This window comes from Plecotus auritus (assembly GCF_963455305.1).
Source record: "Plecotus auritus genome assembly, chromosome: X".
In the NCBI taxonomy this organism is placed as follows: domain Eukaryota; kingdom Metazoa; phylum Chordata; class Mammalia; order Chiroptera; family Vespertilionidae; genus Plecotus; species Plecotus auritus.
In genome coordinates, this window is record NC_137784.1 from 112,218,530 (window position 1) to 112,245,885 (window position 27,356).

The 27,356-nt window shown below is 42.4% G+C and overlaps 1 protein-coding gene across 2 annotated transcripts in view; it reads right to left on the bottom strand.

Moving 5' to 3' along the window:
* GPC4 (glypican 4) overlaps positions 1–26,557 on the bottom strand; it is a 140,725-nt gene extending 114,168 nt beyond the window's left edge. Inside the window, exon 1 of one of the 2 annotated variants that reach the window (XM_080652656.1) lies at positions 25,870–26,557. In XM_080652656.1, coding sequence (XP_080508782.1) covers positions 25,870–26,029 — 160 coding nt within the window. In that variant the 5' untranslated portion in view covers positions 26,030–26,557. The remainder of the gene's footprint in view (positions 1–25,869) is intronic. The other variant, XM_080652655.1, reaches the window with a different exon arrangement.
* Between the last annotated feature and the right edge of the window lie 799 nt (positions 26,558–27,356).

Here is a 27,356-nt window from a genome sequence, read left to right on the forward strand (position 1 = left end):
AGCCGTTGGATGATTTCTTTCCAGGATCTGTTGAAAGATAATAGATGAAGCAGACAATTTAAAAGGCGAGACTGTACCCTCCCAATCACAAAGCTGAAAGCAGACAAACCGTGGAAGCCAATGACACAGGAAACGCCCTTTGACCAGAGACAAACATTAGGCATAGCAAAGTTATTTTCCATAAAGAATAAGAAGCTGAATTAAGCCATTTCACAACTAATAGTCATAAAATCATTTCATTGTAAAAAAGTGGGAGAGGAGGGAGAATGGAGGGTTATTACCAGCCTCTCCTTTTAGAAGCAATGACACTGCTTTCTAGGAAGTTCTGTTCAGATGACAAATGCTTTAGGAAGGTTTTTTTTTGTTGTTGTTGTTGTTTTTTAAGTGAGAAACACAGACATGTGGGAAACTACCCACAAGGTAGACGAACCACAGAAAAAGGCACTGTCCTTTAAGCAACTAATTTGTACTGCCTTCAGGTTTAAAATCCACTCCCACCAGCCAATATGTTAGCTTTTTATGGTAATATTGCTGAACTAAATTTTTAGATGCAGGTTCCTGGCAAGAGCTCAGAGAGGGTGCATCTGAGAAACACTGGAAAGAAAAAACAAACAACTCTTAGAATTGACCAAGTCCCTGGGTTAAAACCTCAGATTTCTTCTCATTTCCCTTCCCTGCCTACCTGGAATAGAGGAGCTTGGTGTGTGCTGCAGTTAGATTAGGCTTTAGGCACAAGGAGGATGAATGTTTCCTTCTTTTAAATCTTGTGAAATGGGGGAAAAAAAAAACAGAACTTATATGCATATATGCAGAACCCATGGACACAGATAGTAGTACACTGAAGACCTGGGGGATGGGGGAGTAATGGGGTATAAGGGGGGCATCTGTAATACTTCAATAATAAAGATAAATTTTAAAAAAAAAAACAAGAAACATCATAACATTTAACTTAAAGTTATTCAATAGAAACCAAATTCATTAGGAATGATGATCTTTGTTGTGCTCAATATAAACACACACACACACACACACACACACACACACACACACACACACCACATACACCTACAAACCACCAAAAATAATCTAAATGACCATATTATGGCACATCAACTTCAGGGAAATATTTTACAGCCATCTAAAGAATTTAATTGTATAGACCTATAAAAGCATTTTTATAATTTCACTAGAGGCCCGGTGCACGAAATTCGTGCACTGGGGGAGTGGGGTGTCCCTCAGCCCAGCCTGCACCCTCTCCAATGTCGGACATCCCTCTCACAATCCAGGACTGCTGGCTCCCAACTGCTCGCCTGCCTGCCTTCCTGATTGCTCCTAACCGATCTGCCTGCCAGCCTGATCACCCCCTAACCACTCCCCTGCCAACCTGATTGATGCCTAACTCCTCCCCTGCAGGCGTAGACCCCCCCTAACTGCCTCCCCTGCAGGCCTGGTCACCCCTAACTGCCCTCCCCTGCAGGCTTGATCACCCCCAACTGCCCTCCCTTGCAGGCCTGGTCCCTCCCAACTGCCCTCCCCTGCTGGCCTGATCACCCCTAACTTCCCTCCCCTGCAGGCCTGATCACCCACAACTGCCCTCCCTTGCAGGCCTGGTCCCTCCCAACTGCCCTCCCCTGCTGGCCTGATCACCCCTAACTTCCCTCCCCTGCAGGCCTGATCACCCACAACTGCCCTCCCTTGCAGGCCTGGTCCCTCTCAACTGCCCTCCCCTGCTGGCCATCTTGTAGTGGCCACCTTGTGTCCACATGGGGGCAGGATCTTTGATCACATGGGGGCAGCCATCTTGTGTGTTGGAGTGATGGTCAATCTGCATATTACTCTTTTATTAGATAGGATAGAGGCCTGGGTGGGGGCCAGCTGGTTTGCCCTGAAGGGTGTCCCGGATCAGGGTGGGGGTTCCCTGGGGTGTGGGGTGGCCTGGGCGAGGGGCCTGTGGTGGTTTGCAGGCCGGCCACGCCCCCTGGTGACCCAAGCGGAGGCCCTGGTATCTGGGGTTTATTTATCTTCTACAATTGAAACTTTGTATCCTAGAGCGGAGCCAAGCCTTCTGCTTGCTCCATGGTGGCAGCCATTTTTTGGGGGATTTATGTATCTTCTATAATTGAAACTTTGTAGCCTTAAGCGAGGCCTGGGCCAGCCAGGGTGTGCGGAAAGCTTGGCTTCCTCCATCGCTGGGGGCAACCCTAGCCTCCTGCTCTTTCCAGCTCCGTGGCTGCCACCATTTATGTTTGGATTTATGTATCTTCTATCATTGAAACTTTGTAGCCTTGAGTGGAGGCCTAGGCTGGCAAGGGCAGGCAGAAAGCTTGGCTTCCTCCATTGCCAGGGAAACCCAAGCCTCCCTCCTGCTCTCTGTGGCTGTAGCCATCTTGGTTGGGTTTATTTGCATATTTGCTCCTGATTGGCTGGTGGGCGTGGCTGGTGGTTGTGGCTTGTGGGTGTAGCAGTGATGGTTAATTTGCATATTACTCTTTTATTAGATAGGATGTTATATTAAAAATAGCAGATGTACCAAGTAGCATATACTACAATTTAAGCCACGTAAAAATGTATACATGTGAATAGGGATTGGGCTATGACATCCAAATGATATAGAAGTTACTCTTTATTATTGTTATATCATCCTTTCAATTGGAAAAAAATTAACCTACCATAAACCAATATCTCTGGAAGCCACATGACACTGTGACAACTCTTAGTGCCAGGTACAAAGTCCTGATAGCAGAGTTAAGGCAGGGAGAATAAAAATGGCTGAAGAAGCACAGGTGCCTTCCAGAGCCCCAAAATGGTTTCAATTCCAAGATCTGAAATGCAGTCAGCCCACAGGCTCTCAAGTCCCCTGGTATGTAAGTCTTCCTGGTTTTCTGGCCATTGCAGGTAGCTGTATTTGCTGTTATGGTTTTTTGAGCTACTTATCAGGAGAGTTCATAATCAGAGACCAAGAGATATGAATTCATATACAAAAAAGGAAAGGAGGAGGCATTTGATTCTTTACACTGAAGACAATCCCATGCACATAAAAGCCTGACTGAATTTCTCAAACATTATTTCTTTGGGTTTTATAGGAGAACAGTACAAGAAATTAAATCATTTTGACAACACTATTATACTGTTTAATAATGTCTTTTACATAAGAACCTATATAGTAAATTCTTTCCAGATTTAGCATCAACAAGAAAATGTCTTGCCTGAAGAACTGTTCTTTCTTTTTATCAGATAAGTGGGAAATGCATAACCAAACCAGTTTGGTATCCTGTTTTATCTCAGTTATCTGGATGACTTACTGGACAAATGATGGCTCATTCACTATAATAGCTTGCTTTTAAAATTCTTTATCCCATCCTTCTTCCATGAGCCTTTTTCTCTTCTATTTATATAAATGGGTTAATCTACATAATGAATTCAAAAAAGACCCATTGTGAGCGGTCAGTAAATGCCATTTATTGTTATTAAAATAACAATTAGTAACAATTATTTTTATGATTGTAGAGATCTTACTAAATATGGATTAAATATTTTTAAGTAAGTAGGGTTTATATTACAATTACATTTTTAAAGCATTGGAAGAAAATGATGTGACTTGTTAAAGTTTCAGGATTAAGAATTCAAGACATTATGGTTGAAAAATTAGTCCCTAGTTCCTTTTAAAACTGCACCCTTACGGGATCAACAGATTTCCATTAGTAAAGCAATTAGAAGGCTGAAGAAATAACCAGTTTAGTCACTTCTTGGTTGTTTCTTTTTTTAATGAAAAAATACCAATATTGAATGATTAAACAAAATAAATATTGGGAAAGGAAAAGGAGAGGTGATGAGAAAGGTCTGGTCAAGGTCATAATAAATTCTTTAAAAAGAAACCTGAGCATAAAGTCCAATGCTTCAGTGGACAAAATTCAATACAACTAAGAAACATACTTAAGGTATGTGGTATTTGAAAAAATCTCCAACATTTTACATTTACCTGAGTAAAATGTCCTGCTATTATTCCTTATTTAAATTAATGATAAAAACTTACCTTTATTTTGCAAAGAATGACTATCACAATTAAAATACTTTAAGTACATTGGACGCGGAGACCGCACCATCTTGAAGGGGAAAGTGGATGTTATCTGAAGCCTGAAAATCTACAACTGTGGCACCCACCGAACAGCTGCGAACCCCAGAGCACCAGTCCCAATTGGCGCAAACACGCGGATTCAGAGGAGCTCTACACTCCACCACGGAAAGGTCAGATTTTGCCTGGGATAAGGTGAGGTGTCTGGTCCTGGCAGGACAGAGAAACGCGCACACTATGGGAGCTGAAGGACCAGGGGAAGTCTGCGCCTAGAAAAATCCGTGGCTGTTGGGGCTGGCGTAATCCATGAATGTGGAAGGGGGTCCTCAGAGCTGCTAACAGAGGGGATCTCTAAAAAGCAACCCATTTTGATCAGACGCAGAAGGACAGCCTAAAAATTTTAAAAGTGTACCGGCTGCTTGGACACGGGGGGGAAGGAAGGACTGCACAGACTTGCGTGCAGCCCCGGAGTTCGCACACTTGCGCTTTCTCCTCTTTGAATCCTTCCTTCTGATTACTAAGCCCAATACATAGGATCACCCAGTTGGGGACACCCTGGGAGACTGCATGGGAAAGTTGTTTTTCTGGAACCTGGGGATCGGAGCGGGGAGTGACCGTCGGAGAACCAGCTCTGAGGCAGCCCACTCCCACAAACCGGTATTGAGTGCCACAGGGAAAGAAGGATCTAAGCACAGGTTAGAGAGGACCTATAGACCTGGAGGTCAATCCAGAAACACTGCCACCCAGGGGCTAAATCACAAATTGACTCTCGTGTAATCACAAAGGAATACAAGAGAGTAAAATCAGGACTGGCTTACAACACTGAGGAGCAGTGGAACGCAGGGAACTGCAACACTGTCCTGACTGGGAAACAGGCGTGCCAAACAGAACAATAAAGGAAGTGAATGACCTTCACTACTGCACATTTTATTTTTATTTTTTATTTATTTTTATTTTTTTTCATCCTTTACTTAAGAAACTAATTTTTTTTCCTTTTTTCCTCACTTGATTTTACTTTTTTAATTATTATATTTTTATTTTCAATCAGTATTATTAATAATACTATTGTACCGTTTTTTTTTAAAAAGTGTCATTTTATTTGCTCTTTATTTGACTTTGAGATTAGTGTTCTACATTCTATTTTCATCTTTCCTTTAGCATCATTCTACTCTATCTCAACTCTACCTTTATGCCATCACTCTCTTCCTAACTTTTCCCCTTTTGTTGTCCTGTTTTTCTTACCCTTTTCCTGCTTTAGATTCTCCTTATTCTTTCTTTTTACCCCCTGTTAAAATTTCACCCTACTTATATATCTAATTTTCCATCCCCTGCTCCGAATTCATACACACCTCTCTCTTCTCTGTCTTCACTATCCAAAAAATTGTTTTTCTCTCTGTCCTTTTGTTGTTGTTTCCTTGAATGTTGATTATATCGATTTTTTATGCTTGTTTGTGAGATTGTTTTGCTTATTCTTTTTTTTCTTGTGTTTTTTTTGTATACTTTGTTTTTGTTTATTTTTTGCTTCTGTTTTCCCTTGATTTGCTTGATATTAGTTGTTGCTTGTAGTCTGTATTCATCTCCAGGTACTTGTTGCTGGCATTTGCTGGGATTAGTGGCTGTTCTATTGGAGTTTTCTCACCACATATATATAGTTTGTTCCCCTTTTCTTTCTTATTCTCTTTCTTTTCTCTCTTACTTTTTTTTCCTTTTCCCAATTTCATTTTAGCACTCCTTTCTTTTTTTTTCTTCTCTTCTTCTTTCTCTCCTATCCCCTAATTTGCCTTTCTCTGGTGGTCACCTTTATTTGGGGTTATTAATATCATTAATACATTTCTGTTCAGTACCTTGTGTGTTGAACCTGGTTGTGTTGTATTTTGTGCCTTTAAATCAATGCAGGAGGGAGAGAACTAAATAACCAGACACCCGGAGAAGAGAGACCATGGGGAGACAAAGACACAGCCCGCATATGAAACAATAGCAGGCATCACCAGAAAAGGAAGTAAACAAAATGGAGGCAAGCAATCTTCCAGAGAACGAATTCAGAGAAATGGTCACAAGGTGGCTGAAAAGAATGGAAGACAAATTAGAAAATATGAGCAAGAACCAAGAGGAAATGAAGAAGAACCAACAAGAAATGAAAAATGACATCGCTGCTGTAAAGAACTCAATAGAAAGCATCAAGAGTAGACTAGAAGAAGCAGAGGACCGCATCAGTGAGCTAGAAGACAAGGTAGGAAAAAATACCCAAGTAGAGCATCTTCTAGAAAAAAAAATTAAAAGGCAGGAGGACAGCTTAAGGGAACTTTGGGACAACACGAAACAAAACAACATCCTCATAATAGATGTGCCAGAGGGAGAGGAAACTAAGCAAGGAATAGAAAACCTGTTTGAAGAATTAATGACAGAAAATTTCCCTGATATAGGGAAGAAAAAACCCACACAAATCCAAGAAGCTCACAGAGTCCCAAGCAAAATGAACCCCAAAAGACCGAGCCAATCCATATTATAATTAAATTGGAAAACACCAACGACAAAGTAAGAATCTTAAAAGTGGCCAGAGAGAGACAGAAAGTTACCTACAAAGGAACCCCCATCAGACTAGCAACTGATTTCTCAACAGAAACTCATCAGGCCAGAAGGAAATGGAATGAAATATACAAAGTCATGCATAGGAAGGATCTGAATCCAAGAATACTGTACCCAGCAATGCTATCAATCAAAATTGAAGGTGAAATCAGGAGCTTCACAGACAAAAAAGGACTAAGGGAATTTATTACCACCAAACCAGCAATGCAAGAAATGCTGAAGGGTCTGCTGTAAAAAAAGAAGAAATAGGAAGCAAAGAAGGAACACAGGGGTAAAGAATAAAAATGGCGACAAATAAGTACCTATCAATAATAACTTTAAATGTAAATGGATTAAATGCCCCAATCAAAAGACATAGGGTAACAGATTGGATAAGAAAACATGACCCATATATCTGCTGTCTGCAAGAAACCCACCTCAGAAAAAAAGACGCACACAGACTGAGGGTGAAGGGATGGAAAAAGGTTTTTCAGGCAAATGGAAATGGAAAAAAAAAACTGGCATAGCAATACTTATATCTGACAAATTAGATCTCAAAGTGAAGGACATAACAAGAGGTAAGGAAGGCCACTTCATAATACTAAAAGGAGCAATCCAACAAGAAGAAATAACTCTGGTAAACATATATGCACCCAATACAGGAGCACCCAAATACATAAAAAAAACTCCTGGAGGATATCAAGGGAGAGATTGACAGCAATACAATCATAGTAGGAGACTTTAATACCCCACTATCACCATTGGACAAATCCTCTAAACAAAAAATCAGCAAAGAAACATCAATCATAAACGACTCAACAGACCAGATGGAATTAATTGACATCTTCAGAACATTTCACCCCAAAGCCACAGAATATACATTCTTCTCAAGTGCACATGGGTCATTTTCAAAGTTAGACGATATGTTGGGTCATAGGCAAAGTCTCTTCAAATTCAAGAAGATAGAAATCATATCAAGCATCTTCTCAGATCACAGTGGCATAAAACTGGAAAACAACTACAATAAACACAATCCCAAAAAAATCAAACACATGGAGACTAAACAGCATGCTATTAAACAATGACTGGGTTACCACAGAGATACAGGAAGAAATAAAAAACATCATGGCAAGAAATGACAATGAAAACACAACAATCCAAAATCTATGGGACACAACGAAAGCAGTCTTCAGAGGGCAGTTCATAGCTCTACAAGCATACTGCAAAAAACAAGAAACAATGGTAATAAATTACCTAACCCTACAACACAAAGAGTTAGAAAGAGAGCAACAAGAAAAGCCCAGTGTAAGCAGAAGGAAGGAAATAATAAAGATCAGAGTGGAGATAAACGACATGGAGACCAAAAAAACAATACAAAAGATCAACAAAACCAAGAGCTGGTTCTTTGAAAGGATAAACAAAATTGATGAACCTCTAGCCAGGCTCACCAAGAAGTAAAACAGGGGGGGCCCGAATAAACAAAATCAGAAATGAAACAGGTGAAATACCAACAGACCCCACCAAAATACAAAGGATTGTTAAAAAATACTATGAACAACTCTATTCCAACAAACTGGACAACCTGGAGGAAATGGACATATTCCTAGAAAAATATAACCTTCCAAAACTCAATCAGGAATCATCTAAACATCTCAATAGGCCTATAACTATGGAAGAAATTGAAGCAGTCATCAAAAAGCTTCCAGCAAACAAAAGCCCGGGGCCAGAAAAGAAAAAGTAAAGCCTCCTTATTTGCAGATGACATGATATTGTACATAAAAAACCCGAAAGACTCCATCAAAAAACTAACAGACTTAATAAATGAATTCGGCAATGTAGCAAGATACAAAATTAACACCAAGAAATCTATGGCATTTCTATATACCAATAGTGAACTTACAGAAAGAGAGACTGAAAAAGCAATTCCATTTACCATCGCACCAAAAAAATTAAGATACCTAGGAATAAAATTAACTAAGGAGGTAAAAGACCTATACGCAGAAAACTACAGGACACTGCAAAAAGAGATAGAGGAATATGTAAACAGATGGAAGAACATTCCATGTTCATGGATTGGGAAAATCAACATCATTAAAATGTCCATACTACTCCAAGCAATCTATAGATTCAATGCACTCCCCATTAAAATACCAATGGCATATTTCACAGACCTAGAAAGAACTCTCCAAAAATTCATCTGAAATAGAAAAAGACCCCGAATAGCCACAGCAATCCTGAGAAAGAAGAACAAAGTAGGTTGGATCTCAATACCAGATTTCAAGCTGTATTACAAAGCCACTGTTCTCAAAACTGCCTGGTAGTGGCACAAGAATAGACATACAGATCAATGGAATAGAATAGAGAACCCAGAAATCGACCCAAATCACTATGCTCAATTAATATTTGACAAAGGAGGCATGAACATACAATGGAGTCAAGACAGTCTCTTCAATAAATGGTGTTGGGAAAATTGGACAGATACATGCAAAAAAAATGAAACTGGACCAACTTACACCATACACAAAAATAAATTCAAAATGGATCAAGAACTTAAACATATGACGAGAAACCATAAAAATACTAGAGGAATCCACTGCCAGAAAAATCTCTTACATATGCCAAAGCAATTTCTTCACTGATACTGCTCCTAGGGCAATGGAAACTAAAGAGAAAATCAACAAATGGGACTACATCAAAATATAAAGCTTTTGCACAGCAAAGGAAACTATCAATAAAACAACAAGAAAGCCCACTTAAAGGGAGAATATATTTGCCAATGATATCAACGATAAGGGTTTAATCTCCAACATTTACAGGGAACTCATGCAGCTTAACAAAAAGAAGATAAACAACCCAATCTAAAAATGGGCAACTGATCTAAATAGACACTTTTCAAAAGAAGACAGAAAGAAGGCCAAGAGACATATGAAAACATGCTCAAAGTCACTAATCATCAGAGGGATGCAAATCAAAACAACAATGCAGTACCATCTCACACCTGTCAGAATGGCTATTATCAACAAGTCAACAAATGACAAGTGCTGGGGAGGATGCGGAGAAAAAGGAACCCTTGTGTACTGCTGGTGGGAATGCAGACTGGTGCAGCCACTGTGGAGAACAGTATGGAGTTTCCTCAAAAAACTAAAAATGGAACTCCCATTTGACCCAGTAATCCCACTTCTAGGAATATATCCCAAGAAACTAGAAACATGAATCAGAAAGGATATATGCACGCCCATGTTCATAGCAGCACAATTCACCATAGCTAAGATTTGGAAACAGCCTAAGTGCCCATCAGCAGATGAGTGGATTAAAAAACTGTGGTACATCTACACAATGGAATACTACACTGAGGTAAAAAAGGAGTTCCTACCATTTGCAACAACATGGATGGAGATGGAGAGCATTATGCTAAGTGAAATAAGCCAGGCAGAGAAAGATAAATACCACATGATCTCACTCATTTGTGGAATGTAATGAACAACATAAACTGATGAACAAAAATAGATCCAGAGACAGAGAAACATCAATCAGAATGTGAAACCTCAGGGAAGGTAGGGGAGGGGGAGTTAAGGGGAAGAGATCAACCAAAGGACTTATATGCAAGCATATAAGCCTAATCAATGGACACAGACAACAGGGGGGTGGGGTCATGAATGGGAGGTGGGGGGTAATGGGGGAATAAGGACACATATGTAATACCTTAATCAATAAAGAAATTTAAAAAAAATAAAATAAAATACTTTAAGTACATTGTAATGGTCCCTTGAAAACTGTCTGCAATTGAGGATATACTTTCTTCAAGAGCATATACTACTAAACATATAATATTATAAACTTTAAGGTTTGACATAACTCTGATCACACATCAAGTAACTGTTGAAAATGGTGGAAAACTCCTTTACTGCCAATTTTTGTTAAGAAAAATACTTAATACTTGAGTCAATTAATATTTGGCAAAATGTAGGCTCTAAATCTACATTTCTTAAATGTCAACCCAGGAAACCACAAAACATGGGCATAACACTCAAGCATGTAACAGATTCAAAGGCATTTCTGAAATTAATAACCACACCAAATGTAATCATTTCCCTTTATTTTAAGCGATCAGCTGGCATTCCTTTCATATTAAGAACACATCTCAATTTTGGTGTGTTTTTTTTTCCTTTCTGCAAAATATGAGGATACAACAGTGGCTGGGACTTCAAGAAGGAAAACAAGTATCTTATTACTAACAGCATAGCTGCCATTAATTAGTCTCTCATGTTAATATGGTCAATTACAGAAAAATCATCTATAAGTTTGACTAATGGGAAGGAATAAAGAAATGCAAACATCACTTTCATACACAAATTTCACACCCATACACACACACACACACACACACACACACACACACACACCAGGGAAGTATTGTCAGCTAAAGTAATTTAGAGACCTACTTTAATAAATATACACATTCATAATTAACACAATGGTTTGAATTAAAATTGCTGTTCCTGCCTGGCCAGCATGGCTCAGTGGTTGAGCACAGACCTATGAACCAGGAGGTCACGGTTGGATTCCCCTGGGTTGTGGGCTTGCTCCCCAGTGTGGGGCATGCAGGAGGCAGCAGATCAACGATTCTCATCATTGATGTTTCTCTCTCTCTCCCTTTCCCTTCCTCTCTGAAATCAATAAAAACATATGTTTTTAAAAAATGAAATGGCTATTCCTGAGGTGTCTGGAAATACTCTCTCCTCCTATATAGGTGTTAAATATCTCCTAATATCATATTTACACCATTCATTTGCTCAGCAAAATCTTTTACTACATAACTAACATAGATAAACAAGATAAGCCTCAGCCTCCATTACCCCAGAATTTCGTTGTATTTTACTTCATTCTTGAGTTTAGTAGCAACCAAGAAAATGTCAGGGCTCCAAAAGAAACATTAAGAGGTTACTGGTGAAAATGGTACATGCTGTATCTTTTAAAAATAAAAGCAGAGACAAATTAATCACTTCCCCCTAAAGTTAAAGCTATATTTAGATAGTTAAGGATTGGTTTGTCCTTTCATGAACTCACATATCTTAGTCCACACCACGACTACTTCATAGTATATGGATCATTAGATTGATTAGACAACAGGAAACAAAATGCTTATTTCTATTCTTAATCGGGTGGTTTATCCTTATAATAATAGTATTTAAACCATGGCATATGCCACAATCTTCATAATAGGCACACCTAAATCTGCATATCTAAGTAAGACTTGATCCCTGCACACAAACTATGCACCCAATTCATTACCATGCAGTCAGTTCACTGCATTAAGTGGAGAACTTGGTGCTCCAGCCTCTGTCATTGCAATGTAATGTAGTCTACTATTGGTGTAACACAAGGGGCCTAGATTAGAAGATGGCTAAAAAAAACTGGGTTGTAACCAAGAAACACTGAGAATACCAGGATCTCAGGACTACTCATGTACCTCTAGGTAAAACTGCCAGGCACACAAGGTGGCCTGGCAGTTTTACCTAGAGTTGTACCCTCAGAGTACCTCAGAGCTTTAAATTTCTGAACAAATTAACAAAAACAGGGCCCTATTTTTATCTGCAATATTCATCTAAAATTCTGGAAATCGTCCATTATATTTCCATTAACAATAAAATAAAATTCCAAAAAAATAATCTTACTTGAAATGGGGAAAACCCTGTTCTCAGAGCCTCAGTGTATAGCAAGGAAGGCTACTTTCCCATCCTTTTATAACTGCAAACACTTATCACTCAGGCTGCATTTGCTTACAATCCTATCTCCTTGGCAGCTTCTGAACTTGTTCCCCACAGCTAGGGTCCTCCTCTCCTTTTGGCAACCTGTACATTTGGTCACCATCTATAATAATAAAAGCATAATATGCTAATTAGATTGGATGTCCCTCCTGACGACCTTCCGGACAAAGCCGGGGCTGTGAGGGCTGAGGCAAGCCACTGCGACTGCAAGGACCGAGCCCCTTGCATGAATTTTGTGCATCAGGCCTCTCGTTAATAAAGGTTTGGGGAAGAGAAGGAATCCTGCTACCAACTGACAGATGCATCTGTTTCATCTGTTGCTGAACCAAACTTCTCCTGTAACAATCATTGCTGGGCTAGAGGGTTTCATTTTGAGCCACTCACCATTGAAAAAAATATTTCTGTGGTCTCTATGGAAATTAGAGTAGATACAGACCTTTCACAAAAGCCAGAAGGTTTTTTAAATTTTTTAATTTTATTTATTGAATGATTTGAGAGAGAGGGGGGAGAGAGGGAGAGAAACATCAATTTGATGTTGGTGTATTGGGATGATGCTGTAACCAACTAAGCTACCCAGCCAGGACAAGCCAGAAGGCTTTTATACTCAGAGTACTGTGGTCGTTCCTCTGCAGACCACTCCGAGAAGAGAAAACAATAGTGCAAAGTGACACAACAGTTCACTTTCACTTTCTGGTGTAAGCCCAATTCCTAAAATGATGGCCAAGGTCTATAACCACTGAAGAGTACTCCATGTCAACCTCACTAACTTAGGCCCATATCCCCTGCACTGCTCCACTAAATACTCTAGAATTAACCTGTACCCACTGTGAGAAACAGGTGCTGGCCATTCAAGTGTCAAATAAAAAGCACTATTCCTAGGAAATGAGAAGAGCCCCATGGGCCTAAATGCAGACTCTACATGTTCAAGAACACTACTTTGCACCCTGATTATCACTCATCAAGTGCTGCTCCTTGGAAGTAGTTATCACAACTGTAACAAAGTACTTATTTGAAGAATTCCTGAGTCAATATCTGTCTCCCTATTTAGATTGTGAGCTCCAAGAGTGTGAGGCCTGGCCTAGTGTGCTTTTTGATCACTGCATTATCTCCAGTGCCTAGCATTATGCTTGGCAATTAGTAGGCACTCAGTAAACAATTGCTAAATGAATTCAGCAACTATTTACTAGACAGGCTCTTTCTACAGATGGAGGTTCAAATGTATAGCATCACACTCATAAGTCCTAAAGTCAACTGTGCCCTCTGAAAGCTTCTACTAAGAACATCCTATTTGCAAGGAGTACTGTTTTACGTATTCATTCAACAAACATTTTTAAGTGTTAGATGGTGTGCTGGACATTGGGTATAAGGGCAGTGAATAAAAGAAGCAGAGTCCCCGCCCTCAGGTCAGATGGTGAGAACTGCAAAGAATAAAGCAGAGAAAGAGCAGGGCAAAGTGTATGGTGGAGCATTCAACTTCATGTAGAGGTCAGGAAAGGCTTCTCCATTAAGGTGATAGGTAAGTAAAGCCCTGAAACATGTGATGAAGTAAGCCATGCTGCTTGCTATCTGGGAGCAGTGATCTAGGTACTGAGAATAAGTGCAAAGGCCCCTCTGAGTGTGCCTGGTGTGCTTGAGGAACAGAGACAGAGGAGAATATGGTGTAAACTGCCATGGGAGGGGGCAATGGGCAGATCGTGTAAAGCCTTGTAAACTTTGGCATTCACTCTGGATGGCAAGAGGGGCAGTTGGAGCATTTTGAGCAGAGAAATTATATGATTTGGAGTTAAACAGAGTAAGATTTAACAGAGTTGGATGGTACTGGCTGGTGTGTTGAGAATAGCCTGGGGTGAGTGGAACAAGAGCCAGAGCAGAGACTAGCTAGAGGCAACTGCAATAATCCAGGCAAGAGATTATGGGGAATGAGATCAGGCTAGTAATTGTCAAGGTGGGAAGAGGAAGACAGATTCTGGATATTATCTTGAAAGCAGAGCCCAAAGGCAGAGATTATGAGAGATTGTCTAAACAGAACATTTCCAAATCTTTGTTCAGATCACAAGAAAACAGACACAATCCCTTATTTGGGAAAGTGGTGATTTCTTCATTTGTCTTCCAACTTGAAAGATATGAAACCATCTTCTAAAATTGCCATACTGCTTAATGATCAATCCACCTCTCGCCAGTAGAATCTTCTTCCCAGAGTGTGCCCAGGCCCATGGAACCCAAAGGGACAGGGGAAAAAAAGTTAATTATGAACTGGGGATAAACAAGGCAGAATATTAACCATCCAGCCATCTGGTGACATTTAGTTCAAATTCAGTTTAAAGTGATCCCACTGCACACCTCCCCTTTAAAAAAATTCTCCCCATAAATGCACACAAAAAACTATTCCTCATCATAGCCTTCAACATCCCAGGCAGGGAGTGATTTTTAAGGACTATTTCTAAAGTACACCAGTTAAAAGCTGTCCTTTTTGCTTTTTAAAATCTTAGCATGGGGAAATATTCTATAATTAAAGCAATTTTAACAATAGTAGACAATAATTTGACTATAAATTGTAAGGAATGTAATGACTGCTTATTCTGGCACCAAAGAAGCAGGACTTGCTGTGAAGTGACTGCCAAGAAAAATGATACTCCCACTCAGACTGGACCACTGCAAGTAGTAACTGTTAACCACATGCTTTACACTACAGTTTGCAAGGACACAGTGCTTTGTTTTCCTCTTTACCCAAACACCAGACTGAAAACTCAATGGAGACAAACCATGTGGTAGAAAGAAACAATAACTGAAGGAAAAAAAATATTCTGCGGCTAATGCTTGCTGGAATGCCTACGTCAAGGGTTTGGAGAACTAAGAAAACCTCTGCAGTCCAAAAGAAACCACTTCCAGTCTACTCCTGTAGACAGAAGCCCAACATACAAGAATGAAGCCAGGCTGAAAGAGGCTATAGAAAGTCAACTGACAAAGTAGATATGAGAAGAAAGGACTAGCATGAAAAGAATGGCTGGGATGAAGCTGAGACCAGGTGACCTTGGGCTAGACTAGACAAAAACAGCAATCCTGCCTGAGGCCTGACCTAAGCTTCCTGGAGAAGAGGGAAGTGAGCATCTGGTAGAAAAGCTGAAGCAAGGAATAGGAGCCAATGCAGCCTCTTTCTCTTCAAGCACCTCTGCAGGTACAGCTAAGTTCCTGTTAATGTCTAGTATAGACAATGTAAGAAGAAACCATGTCTACCAGGAATAAAACAAACCACATGAAATACTCAGATCCTACTTCTAAGCAAGCCAAGGAATAAATAACACTATATTCTAGGTTTTTTAAAAAAAATTATTTTCCCTTTCTTACTTAGGCATCCAAGACTGAATGTATTCAAAAATTTAAAAGAAACTATATAGCTTAAATTAATTAAATTAAAAGGGGATTAAATAAAAATATCCTTTCTTAAAATGAGTACAAAATTCAAAAATCATGCTTAAACCTATTTTTGAATTGAAAACATTTCTCAAACACCGACCATGTGCCATGCCATGTGATATAAATTAGAGATATATGGCCCCTCAGATAAGGCATGATTGGGCAAGAAGAGCTTTTTTTAGCGTTCAAATAACCACAAGGTCAGAGACAAGGACCATCAAATACATCCTCATTTTTAATACAGCACTCCTATCCTTAACTTCTAGTGTTTCTTTAATTATGATTATACATTTACTTAGTTTGGTAAATGTTTGAAAGGGAAACCAATATTCAAATATTTAAACCTGTCACCGTAACTAAAAACCAACTCTTGCCTCTTGTGACTTCAGGTCAGAATGTCAGTTTCCCAAGCTGAGTGCAGCAGACAGTATTAGGAACTACATATAACCCAGATGGCTTAGAAGGGAAGGCGCTAAGGAACAAAATCACCAACCAAAATTTCTGAAGTGAATAGGCCTCTGAATTAATAATATATAGCCTTTAACCTATTTTTCACAGAAAGGGCAAAGTAGCACATAGAATTCACTCCTTATTGATCTGGCACTATTGGGAAACTGGGTGCTCTAAACAGGTACCAGTAAATGTGTAAGTTTACTTAACTTTCCTGTTTCAAGAGCAATTTTTGTATTTTAAATATGCCCCCTCTTTGTAAATAAAACTTTCTAAACTTTGAAATCAGAATATACCAAACAATTATTTAATACTATCCTGAAACATACTAGTGCCCTCAAGGCTTACAGAGGTACCTCAGAGCATTCACCCCTCCTAAAATGTCTCAAATTGCCAAGATCAGTAAGTTCTGGGTCTATTTTTCAACTTCTGGTCTCCCCACTCTGTTTCACACTGGCATTGGTCACTTCTCCCATATGTCACCTTGCCCACCTCTAAAAGCATACCTTCCTCGCCCAGCTGGCGTGGCTCAGTGGTTGAGTGTCAACCTATGAACCAGGAGGTCCTGGTTCGATTCCTGGTCAGGGTACATGCCCGGGTTGTGGGCTAGATCCCCCGTGTGAGGTGTGCAGGAGGCAGCCAATCAATGATTGTCTCTCATCATTGATTTTTCTATATCTCCCTCTCCCTTCATCTCTGAAATCAACAATAAAAAATATTATAAATAAATAAAGCATACCTTCCTCTTACCCTTCCACTCCCCAATCAGCACTACTTGTTACTTCTAACCAGCCATGACATGAGAATCTATATAACCTAAACTTTATCTTCCCTTTTTAAACCCTATCTACCTAATTTGAATGTAAGCACCTGATAAGCTTGTTTCCTGTTTTAAACCTCTTTGAATCCCCAGCACCTAGCATTCTGCTATTGATGAAGAGCTCGTCATTCAATGATTGCAGATGATAAATTTCTGAAGGCTTTTTCCAAGTAGATAGAATGCAAGGGCTTCATGACAGCTGTTTCCATCATTTAGCTTTCCTGCTTACTTCCACATTCCCAGCTGTGTTCTGGATGGCTGTGCCGGCCACAAGCCTAGGGATTTACCGTACTTCTATTTCTTGATAAGATACTTGAAGAGAATAAACACATGGCAAAGAGGACATTAAAGTAAGGGATAAAGAGATTTTATTATAAAGAGAAAGGGGAAAAATATCACCCACCACACTGACACCTAATCAATACATGACAAGGCTGGATTCCGTTCTATCCAATTCTCTCCAAAGCACTTCCAATACCCTAGTCTTATTTCTCTACCCTCAGCAAATCATCACTGGTTATAGCATATACTAAATCTTGATTAAAAATATGTTTTTCCAAGTTAACAAACCTTCCTCTTAACTCCAAGTTAGTCGAAATTAACACAAGCATGCACTGAGTCTAAATTAAAGCTCTATACTGAGATAACACTTTGTGATGAATTTCATCGGAAAATTTAGAATAACAATCTCAGAGATGGAGGGGACATAAGAGATCATCGAGGGTAGTGGCTCTAAGTATGGCTGCTCATCAGAACCACTAGGGAGCTCTTAAAAAATTACCATGACCTAGTTACACTGCCAGAATGTATGATTTAATTAGTCTGGGGTGGTGCCCAGACATAGGATTTTAAAAGCTCTCCAGGTGGTTCTAATGTGTAGCCAGGGTTAAGAATCCCTAACCTAATCCAGCATTCTAATACCCCACTCACATTTTTTCAGACAAAGGAGAAAAAACCTCACCAAAGGTGTCAAACAACTAATTTGTCACAGAGGTAGGTTAGAACTGCTCTTTCCAAGAAACAATGTCCTCTCCATGTAAACTACTCTATCCAGGACAGTGAGGTTTCTCTTCTATTATTTTCTATCCTCACTAAACCAACATCCCCACTTGTCCCAAAGTAAATGCATTTTCTGAATATTCTTAGCCTTGGAGTCCTATTGCATAATTCTTGAAAACCTAAACTATGTATGTATGTCTGCTTCTCTATAGTATCCCTTCTTTTTTCTCAAAAAACTTTGGGAGTTTAATCAGGCATGGTTCCCCTTAAAGCCATTACTTTTCCTCTGATAAGTTAGACTCAGCCCATCCTTTTCACCATTATCATCACATGGCCTTTCAAATCCCTTGCCAGGTTTACCTACAATTCTCTTTCAGCCCACTTAAGTTCTATCACCTCCAATTCTCTTTTGGCTCACTTAACTTCTAGTTTGTACCTGCCCTGCCATACTTTATGGACTTCCATCTTCTCTTGGCTTAAACTCTTTCCATTTTGTGAAAGATGCCTTTTTCCCTGAAGCAGCCTCTTTTACTCTGCCAGTTAGTCATGCAGGGTTCTTTTTTTTCTTCCCCCAAGCAGCTGGTCTTTTTGATGTCTGGCACACATTTATCTGGGCTTCCAATAAGATGTTTTTACATAGTTTCCAGGCTTCCTGGAGGTTATTGACTTTTTAAACTCTTCCATTCAATTTTTTTCCTAATTTCTAACATTTGTTAGAGTTTCTTTTTCCAAAGATGAATACCTGGCTGATAGATCTCTTTGATTTTTCTTTCCCACCAGATTGCTGAATTAAATGCATCAGAACTTAAATATAATATTTCAAATTACCTCCAGGATGGAATCACTTCATGAATTTTCTGCACTTTCATGTTCTCTATAGTAAGCAACAGATGTTTAACCAAGAGGAACTAAAAATGCTAGTTCTTACTTGTTCGGATTTTAGTATGTCTGCTTATATAAAAATTTCTGGTATCTTTTAAGTCTGTGTTCCTGTTCAGTTATGAAAATAAAGTCGTTTTATTTTTAAAAAGTTAACCAATGTGCAATTGAACAGCTCTATATCTTAAATTTAATGTGTTAAATTATACTTCTAAATTTGTTCTAAATTGCCTAATCACAGAAGTCTTGATTGTTTGTTACTTAAAGAAGTATATAACTCACCCAGTGGGTGTGGCTCAGTAGTTGAGCGTCAACCTATGAACCAGGAGGTCAAGGTTCGATTCCTGGTCAGGGCACATGCCTGGGTTGTGGGCTTGATCCCCACTGGGAGGCATGCAGGAGGTAGCCAATCAATGATTCTCTCATCACTGATGTTTCTATCTCTCTCTCTCTCCCTCTCCCTTCCTCTCTGAAATCAATATATATTATATAACTCAAAGTGGGAAGAAAAACTCAATTCTGAATCTTTTTGAAAAATTCCTGTAACACTTGGTTATTGATGAAGTGGCAAAGACAAGTACTCCCCCAAAAGAATAAAAATATTCTCCACATTATACCAATACTAGGGGCTCGGTGCATGAAATTTGTGTGTGTGTGGGGGGGGAAGGGTCCCTCAGCTGGACCTGCACCCTCTCCAATCTGGGAGCCCTCAGGGGATGTCCTACTGATGGCTTAGGCCTGCTTACTGTGGTTCTCTGCTCTCTGCAGACCTGCCTGCTTGACGCCACCACAGGCCCTGGTGTCTGCTCTCTGTGGGGGCCTGCTTGGGGGCCTGCTTGCCCTTCACCGCCAGGGCCAGGAGCAAGCAGGACCCTGCTGTCTGCTCTCTGTGGGGGCCCTGCAGGAGACTGCTTGCCCCTCGCTGCCATGGCCAGAGGCAAGCAGGGCCCTGCTGTCTGCTGTGGGGGATGTTCCCACCCCGCCCCTGGCCACTTGTGCGAGCTGGCTAGGAGCGCCTGGGTCCCAGGAATGTTCCCGCTCTGCTCCTGGCTGCTCGGTGCCTGTGTGCGTAGGCCTAGAGTGGCCGGGGGTTGTTCCAGGACCCCGGCCACTCTGGGCCTATGCGCGGCCCTACAGGCTCAAAGCGACCTGGGTCCCGAGGACGCCCGTCCCCGGGACCCAGGCCACTTGGTGCCGGCGTGCGAGCAAGCGGCCGCCCCACCCCCAACTGCTCAGTGCCTACGTATGCAAATTAACCCGACATCTTGCCAGTTAATTTGCATACTCACTCCTGATTGGCTGGTGGGTGTCACAAAGTGACCATCAATTTGCATCTTTCTCTTTTATTAGTGTAGATATCATGGAGATTTAACCCTAAATTTCTCTTCAGAAGCTGAGATCCAAAAGATTTCCAGGAGTGCAAGAGACCATGGGATGACAATCTATTATCAAGGCAGTATAATCCCATCATCACACTGGTGTCCTGGAAGTGAATGTGGAATTATCTGCCACTCCACACCCTCCTCACTTGTTTTAACTATTGCACATGGTTCTGTTGGGCACACAAAACACCAGGAGCTACCATCTCTGTCCTCAGGTTGCTTACAGTTGCAAAGACACATGTGTGCCTGCACATACCATTAACTATAATACAAGATAGCTGTGTGCAAAGACCATGGACCCAATTCAAGAAGGGAATTAGGAGAAAGAGAAATTCAGAAGTGACTCAATAAAGGTATCATTTGAGACACTTGAAGCCACTGAAACTCAAAGCAGAGAAATTACTCCATTCAAAACACTGCTGTAAAGAAATGAAGCTGGCAATGTTCAGGGAGGAATGGGAGAGTAACAAGCCAATGGCAGGTAGACCAGTTAAGAATTATTTAAAACAGCTCCCTAACAGCTCTCCCTGCCTTTATGCCACCAGCTACCTTCCTAAAACAGCTTGACTAACGACATTTACCTTCTCAGAAACCATCACTGGTTCCACATGGCCCAGGAATTACAATTTATATTGCTTCTATTATTAACCATAGATTATCTATGTCTGGGTATAACAAGTTGCCAGCAAAGGACAGGATTGGTTCCTCTCTACTACAGCATCACAATAGTGCTGTGATGATGGGTCGTTTGCTAGTTAACTGATGATCCCCTCACAGCTTATATTTCTAAAACTAGCCCTCATGGGAGTTGCAAAGGTACACTCTTGTCTTACTATCTGTAGAACATAGCACAGACCATACTCTGGGTCAGATAAGACCTAGATTCAAATCCTTCCTCTACCATTTCCCTAGCTGTGAGACTGAATATATTTAGAAGTCCCTTTGGGTCTGTTTCCTTGTCTGTAAGGAAATGAAAGTAATAATTCTGACTTCATATGGTTGCTGTGGATTTTAAATGGTCTCATGTAAAGCCCTTAGGGTGACCAGGTCCAGAGAAAGCATTCAATAGCTACTTGCCCTTTTCATGAGGCCAAAATGCATTTTTTGTTAACACATATGTACACAACATCAGTGATAAAACAGTTACTGTTATTGGGGTGCCAGAGACTCACTTCCAACTGATTAGGTTAGCACTGATGTTGTTCCCCTTGTAAAAACAAAAATTTCCTTTTTCATTCCTCAGTCTAGTCTCTAGCTAATCCTGAAATTGCATGCAATCCAATGTGAGTCAAAAAAAAGGAAAATAGTAATTATGCTGAATAAAACATTTTATATTTGTATGTTCTAATGAGAGAGAGAGCTGCATAATACAGAATTTTTACTAAGTTTTTTTATGAGCATGTCCAGGAAGTAGTTCCTGTACTACCTGGGACAATTTCTATACTGACAGGCCCTGTGGCTCAATTAGACCCTCTTCTCAAGTGAATATTAATAAAAAATAATATTATTTTTTATTAATGAACTAGCATTACCTAGCTAACACTTGAGCCCCAAATCCCTTCTCCCTTGGAACTTCCTGGGCACTTTCTCCCATCTGTACCACTCACAGAGTACTTAACACACACCATGTTTTATTCAGGGAGCCAAACTGATAATTCCAACAGAATAGAAGATCACAAGTTCTCTGTAAAATCCAATCCATCTATTTAAATTGCGGAAGAGAGAATATCTTGAAGATGTATGTTTTGTGTCTTACGTATAATAATCAACTCAGTAGCAAAAAGCATTCCTACCTCTCCCCTCACACACACTTTTATTCCATGTAATCCTAACATAGCTTATATAGTTCCCAGAATCCTTTAGGGCAGGCGTGGGGAACTTTTTTTCTGCCAAGGACCACTTGGCTATTTATAACATCATTCACAGGCCATAGAAAATTATCAATTTAAAATTAACCTGCTATATTTGGTCAAACATTTAATTAACTCACCCCTAATGCCTTGGTAGGGCCAGACCAAATGGTTTTGCCCAAAGGCCGGATATTCCCCACCCCTGCTTTAGGGCATACATTTGTGTATGTGTGTGCCCACCAGCATACTCACAGGTGTATTGTTTATGAATATAGATGGGAAGAGGAAACAAAAATTCCAAAAATCACAACTATGACACAAAATTCTTGTTGACATCATTCAATGTCACTATGGAAGAGACTTCTGGCAAACTTAAGAATGTTTCTAACTGTCTCACTCTTAAAGACAATTTCAACAAAGATTAGATTAGTAATAAAATACCAATTGTTGCATATCCTTTATCCCATCTTTATGGAGGAAGGCACACTGAAAACGGTTAGATTTTAAAACTTCTTTTTAATATTATTTTTTATTAGTGAACTAGCATTACCTAGCTAACACTTGAGTCCCAATCCCTTCTCCCTTGGAACTTCCTGGGCACTCCTTTCTCCTACCACTCACATAGTACTTAACACACACTATGTTTTATTCCAACTATGTGTGTGCATGGCTTATCTCTACTATCAGGAAAGGCTTTGGTGGTAGAGGCCCTTCCTGCCCTTCTTTCTTCCACTATGCCAAGCACAAAATATTGCACATAGTAGGCACTACAAAAGATATACCCATTGAAAGCTAACCAAAAACATCCTTTGTGTTAAAGATACCTTGTGATCATGGCATCTTAGCTACCCATTACTTGGTAAGTATAAGGGTACATGCAAGACTTCAGTTGGAAGCCCTGTCAGCATGTTGTCCCCCCTGACACCCTTGAGAGCATATCAAATTATCTTAATTATGATCTAAAAAGACTGAGAGTACTTTAAGAACATGGAGCATTCTTACAGCCTGTTCAAAGCTCTAGAAGGCAAGTGCAAGGCCCTTGGGAACAAAACCTTAACCTTGGGCTAGGCACCCAGACATTGTGCCCCTGGGCTTTTGTATTTAAATACACATATATACCCCCCACCACACACCAGGGAAAGTGCCCAACAATTAATTCATTCAAACATAAGCTGAATACAAGTCATTATACTGACTTTACTCCCCAAAATGACCAAAATTATGAGTGTAGCCCAAGGAAGACAAGGCTAATGTATGCATCTGGAGAGGCCAGGCTGGCTGATGGTAAAGATTACCCTGTTTCTATACTGGCCGTCTAAAGGTATTTACTTGGGTCTGTCTGTGTTGTGACAGTGTCCTAGACTCAAATGAATGCCTCTAACACTCCACATTTTTGAGCCATTCAGTCATGCATTTTTGTTATTGTTGAAAGTGGTGCGAAATTGCACTGCATGAGCTAAAATCCTTGGTGGTCTTCCAAGGATTCCAGCTAAAAAGGCACTTCCTTTGTTCCTCAGGAGAATGCAGTCCAGTAGGTCATTCAAAAGGGGAAATAAAAGCAGCAGCCCTGGGAGGGAGATGAAGGACAAGACAAAAAGAATAAAATGTTTTGGGTGTGAGCACATTAGCTTCCATTTCCTGCTGCTGGTCACTAATAACTCTCCTATCTTTGGAGGGAAAATGTCCAGATAGACATTCGTGCAAAAGTATTCCTCAGGTGTTTTCTGGGGATCATGACAATCAAAGGAACACCTGGTACAGTCTCTGAGCACTCATCAAACTTCCTTTTTCCTGAGATGCTGCCTGGGGAAGATGTCCTGCAGCTTTGAGACTGCACAGAGCAAAGTTGGAGAAAGTGGGGAGGGCCATTTCACAACCCACTCCCTGAATACCTTCAGTCTATCTCAAAGGCACATATTGTTTGCATGATAAGAAGATGAAAACTTGTCACACTCCCATTAAGTGCATCACTGCATCTATCCCTTCAAAATGTGGGAATGACAACTGTAACCTTCACGCCAATCATCTCCGCTGGGCCCAGGCCCAAACCATGCAGGGCACAAAGACCCCAGGTCTGACCTGTGGAGCCCCCAAGCTTCAGTGGCTGCTGGTTCACTTCACTTTTTCTGCCTGGGAAGGAGGGAGAGTGGAAAGAAAGAGGGCTTTTTAGAGCTCTACCACCAATAAAATCGTGCCACTGTGAGGACATACTTGAGCTCCCCAAAACACAGGCAGCTCAAGGACAGTCTCTAATCAGTAGTGTGTGAGTTATTTGATAACTGCCAAGGTGCAGTGGACTTCTATGCTGCTTCAACAACTTCTTGGGTTCTATTTCTAGACAGTTGCTGATTACATTCGTAAAGTGCCCAGAAACTTCCCTCAATTACCTTTGTAATTTATATGTAATTGATGACTGCACTTAATCTCCAAGGTTATTAATAGTCCTTCCAAAATATAACCCCCAAGTCTTCCTAAGCCTTTGGGAGTGCCTGGTTGAAATTACAGTATTTCCTTTGCCAACTGCCGGCCCCCTGCCCGCCCCACCCGAGTGACCAAAACCTAGAGGCAAAGGCGCGCTCTGCTTACTTCCATGAAAGGTTCGGAATGAAGGCTTGGCCCCTGAGCTCAAATCGCTCACTTCTCCGTTAGGTTATTCTGGCCACCAGCCAGCGAGATTCGTATTTCTTTCTGAACCCTCCGGGCAAACGGGCTACCTGCGCAGCCTCTGGCACCAGCGCGGCCCGCGGGGCTGCACGCAACAGTTGGCCTCTCAGAATGAGAGTGCAACCCAGAGGGGACTCGCCCGGCCATTGCCGGCCTTGGGAGGGGTGAAGGGCGCAGGCCTGAAAGCTGCCTCCCAGGCGCTCCAAGAAGGGCTTTCTCAAATACCTCCAAGTACCCCCAAGCGCCAAAATCCGGGGAACTTTTTCACAGGCTAAACAGTCTCTATTTGCATAACCATCTCAGATTCAGGTTTCCTGTAATCAGTCTTTTCAAAGGTTTGTAATTCAACATGCAATTAACCCTTAAAATTAGGTGAGGAAAAAAAGAAAGGGGAAAATCTCGCCCAACACCTTCAGGAAAACAGAAGAGTTACCAAAAGTCATGTTTGGAGGGGTGGAGAGTCTTTTGCTTTTTAAAGGCGACTACTAAAGCCGCTGTAGCTACTAAAACTAATCCGTCTCAGCAGTGGGAAAGAGGTGGGCAAAGGGTTTTTAAATAACATCAATGAAACATCAATTCAAGTCCCGCGTTTTGAGCTCCCCATACTCTGGGCGAAGGTTCCCCACCACCACCGCACTGGCTACGTCCACCCCGACCCGGCCTCTTGTCACCCACACAACAAAGCGGGGAGCCCCGTAATAAGTTCAACCCGGAAAAGGCCAAGGAACGGGTAGCGCGCACTCTGCGGACCAGAGTCCTCTGGGACTTCCTGGGACTGGGGGCGAAGGGTCAGAGTGCCAGAGTAGCAACGGGCAATTCGGGGGCGCCCCGCCACTCGCAGCGCCCCGGGGGCCGCCGCGTCAGCGGGAACCTTCTACGCCGCCGGGACTCGCTCTCGAGTTCTCCCTGTTGGCTACCTGCGCCCGGCGCGAGGGACGGCGGGGCTTCTATGGCCCCTTTTCTCGGGCGCCCGTCGCTGCGCTCGCCCCCCAGGCCTCCCACCTACCGTTGATCTCATGCATAGGGGCATCGTTCTTGTTGAAGCCTTTTGACACGTAGAGACGCCGCACTTCCGAGCAACTTTTCGACTTGAGCTCGGCAGCCAGGAGCGCGGCGCTGAGCACGGCCAGGGTGCAGAGAAGGGCGGGCAAGGCGAACCGTGCCATGGTGCGGACAGGTCTGACGCGCTCCCACCTTCGGGACAGGACGTAAAGTGGCAGGCGCGGGCCGTGAGGAGCGGAGCCGGGGTCTCGTGAGTGGAGCGAGGGAGTTGGAGAAGTTGGAGGAGGAGGAGATAGGCAGGAGGAGACGCGGGGCGAAAAGTGGAGCTGGGCCTCGCGCGTCAGTCAACGGTCCCCAGTGCCGGCTGGGGAAGGAGTTGTAGGAGGGTGTAGAGGCGGTGCGCGGCCCAACGGAGCGGAGGCGCGGACCGGTGACCTCGGGGCTCCGCGAAGACAGTGATTGGGGCGAGCTGGCCGCCGGCGGGTCAGGGACGCAGGGAAGGAGTGGAAGGTGGCAGACGCCGCGGGGGCCGCGGAGGGTGTGAGCCGCGGCGGCTGGCGCTCGCTGCGCGTGGCTCGGGCTGCCCGTCGCTGCTCCGCTCTCCGGACTCCACTCGGCTCGCTCACTCTGCCCTCGGCCTCGCGGTTGTGCCCTCCTCAGCTCCGCCGCTGATTGACTAGCCGGCGTGCACTGCGACGCACGGCAAACTTGGCCCAGCGGGCGGCACAAGGGGTAGGGGCGGGCGATGGGGGGGCGGGGGTAAGAGGGTGCCGGAGACGGGCGGGAGCTGGTAGGCGCGGGATGGGAGAAAACCTGGAAGCGGGGTTGGATCCGGAGCAGCTAAATCCACTTCCTAGGGGGCCGCACCGGGCGCGCTGCGCTCCCTCCGGAGACACGCCCCGCTGGGCTCCTCCTTCCTCCCCTCCTCCGGGGAGGCGGAGAACTTGCCCACCGCCCCAGTCCATAAAGGAAAGGCTAACTTCTGCAGGATTAAGGGCCCAAGCCCTGGGGGACCAAACAGGTGGGGGCTTGTCCCAAAGCCCACGTCCGAGTCCTAGGCCTTCTGCGCGCGGCCACCTGACCCGGTACCCGCACTCCAAAACCAGGCAAAGCCCTCTGGCCTGCATACCTGCCCCCTCCCCGCCCCCGCGCAGCAGCCCCGCTAGAGGACGCTCCTAACCGCCCACTTCCTGGGCCAGGAGGGAAAGGCGCTGGCATTACTCGCATTTGTTTCTCTGCAGGCACCAGGGGAACCTGAGACTCAGAACTGGCCCTAAAGCCTCCTCACCTGGGCTCTTCATACCTGCTTCCCATCAAATGGTGCTCATGGAACATCATCTTACTCCATTCACCTCTCCACCTCCACCCCTCTCCACCACACCTGGTTCTGCTACCAGTCTAACGAAACCCTGAAGTGTGGAAGAAAAAAAAACGTCGAGGCGATGGGACAAAGTCAGGGTTGACCTTTTAAACCTGGCCCAAACCCTCCTC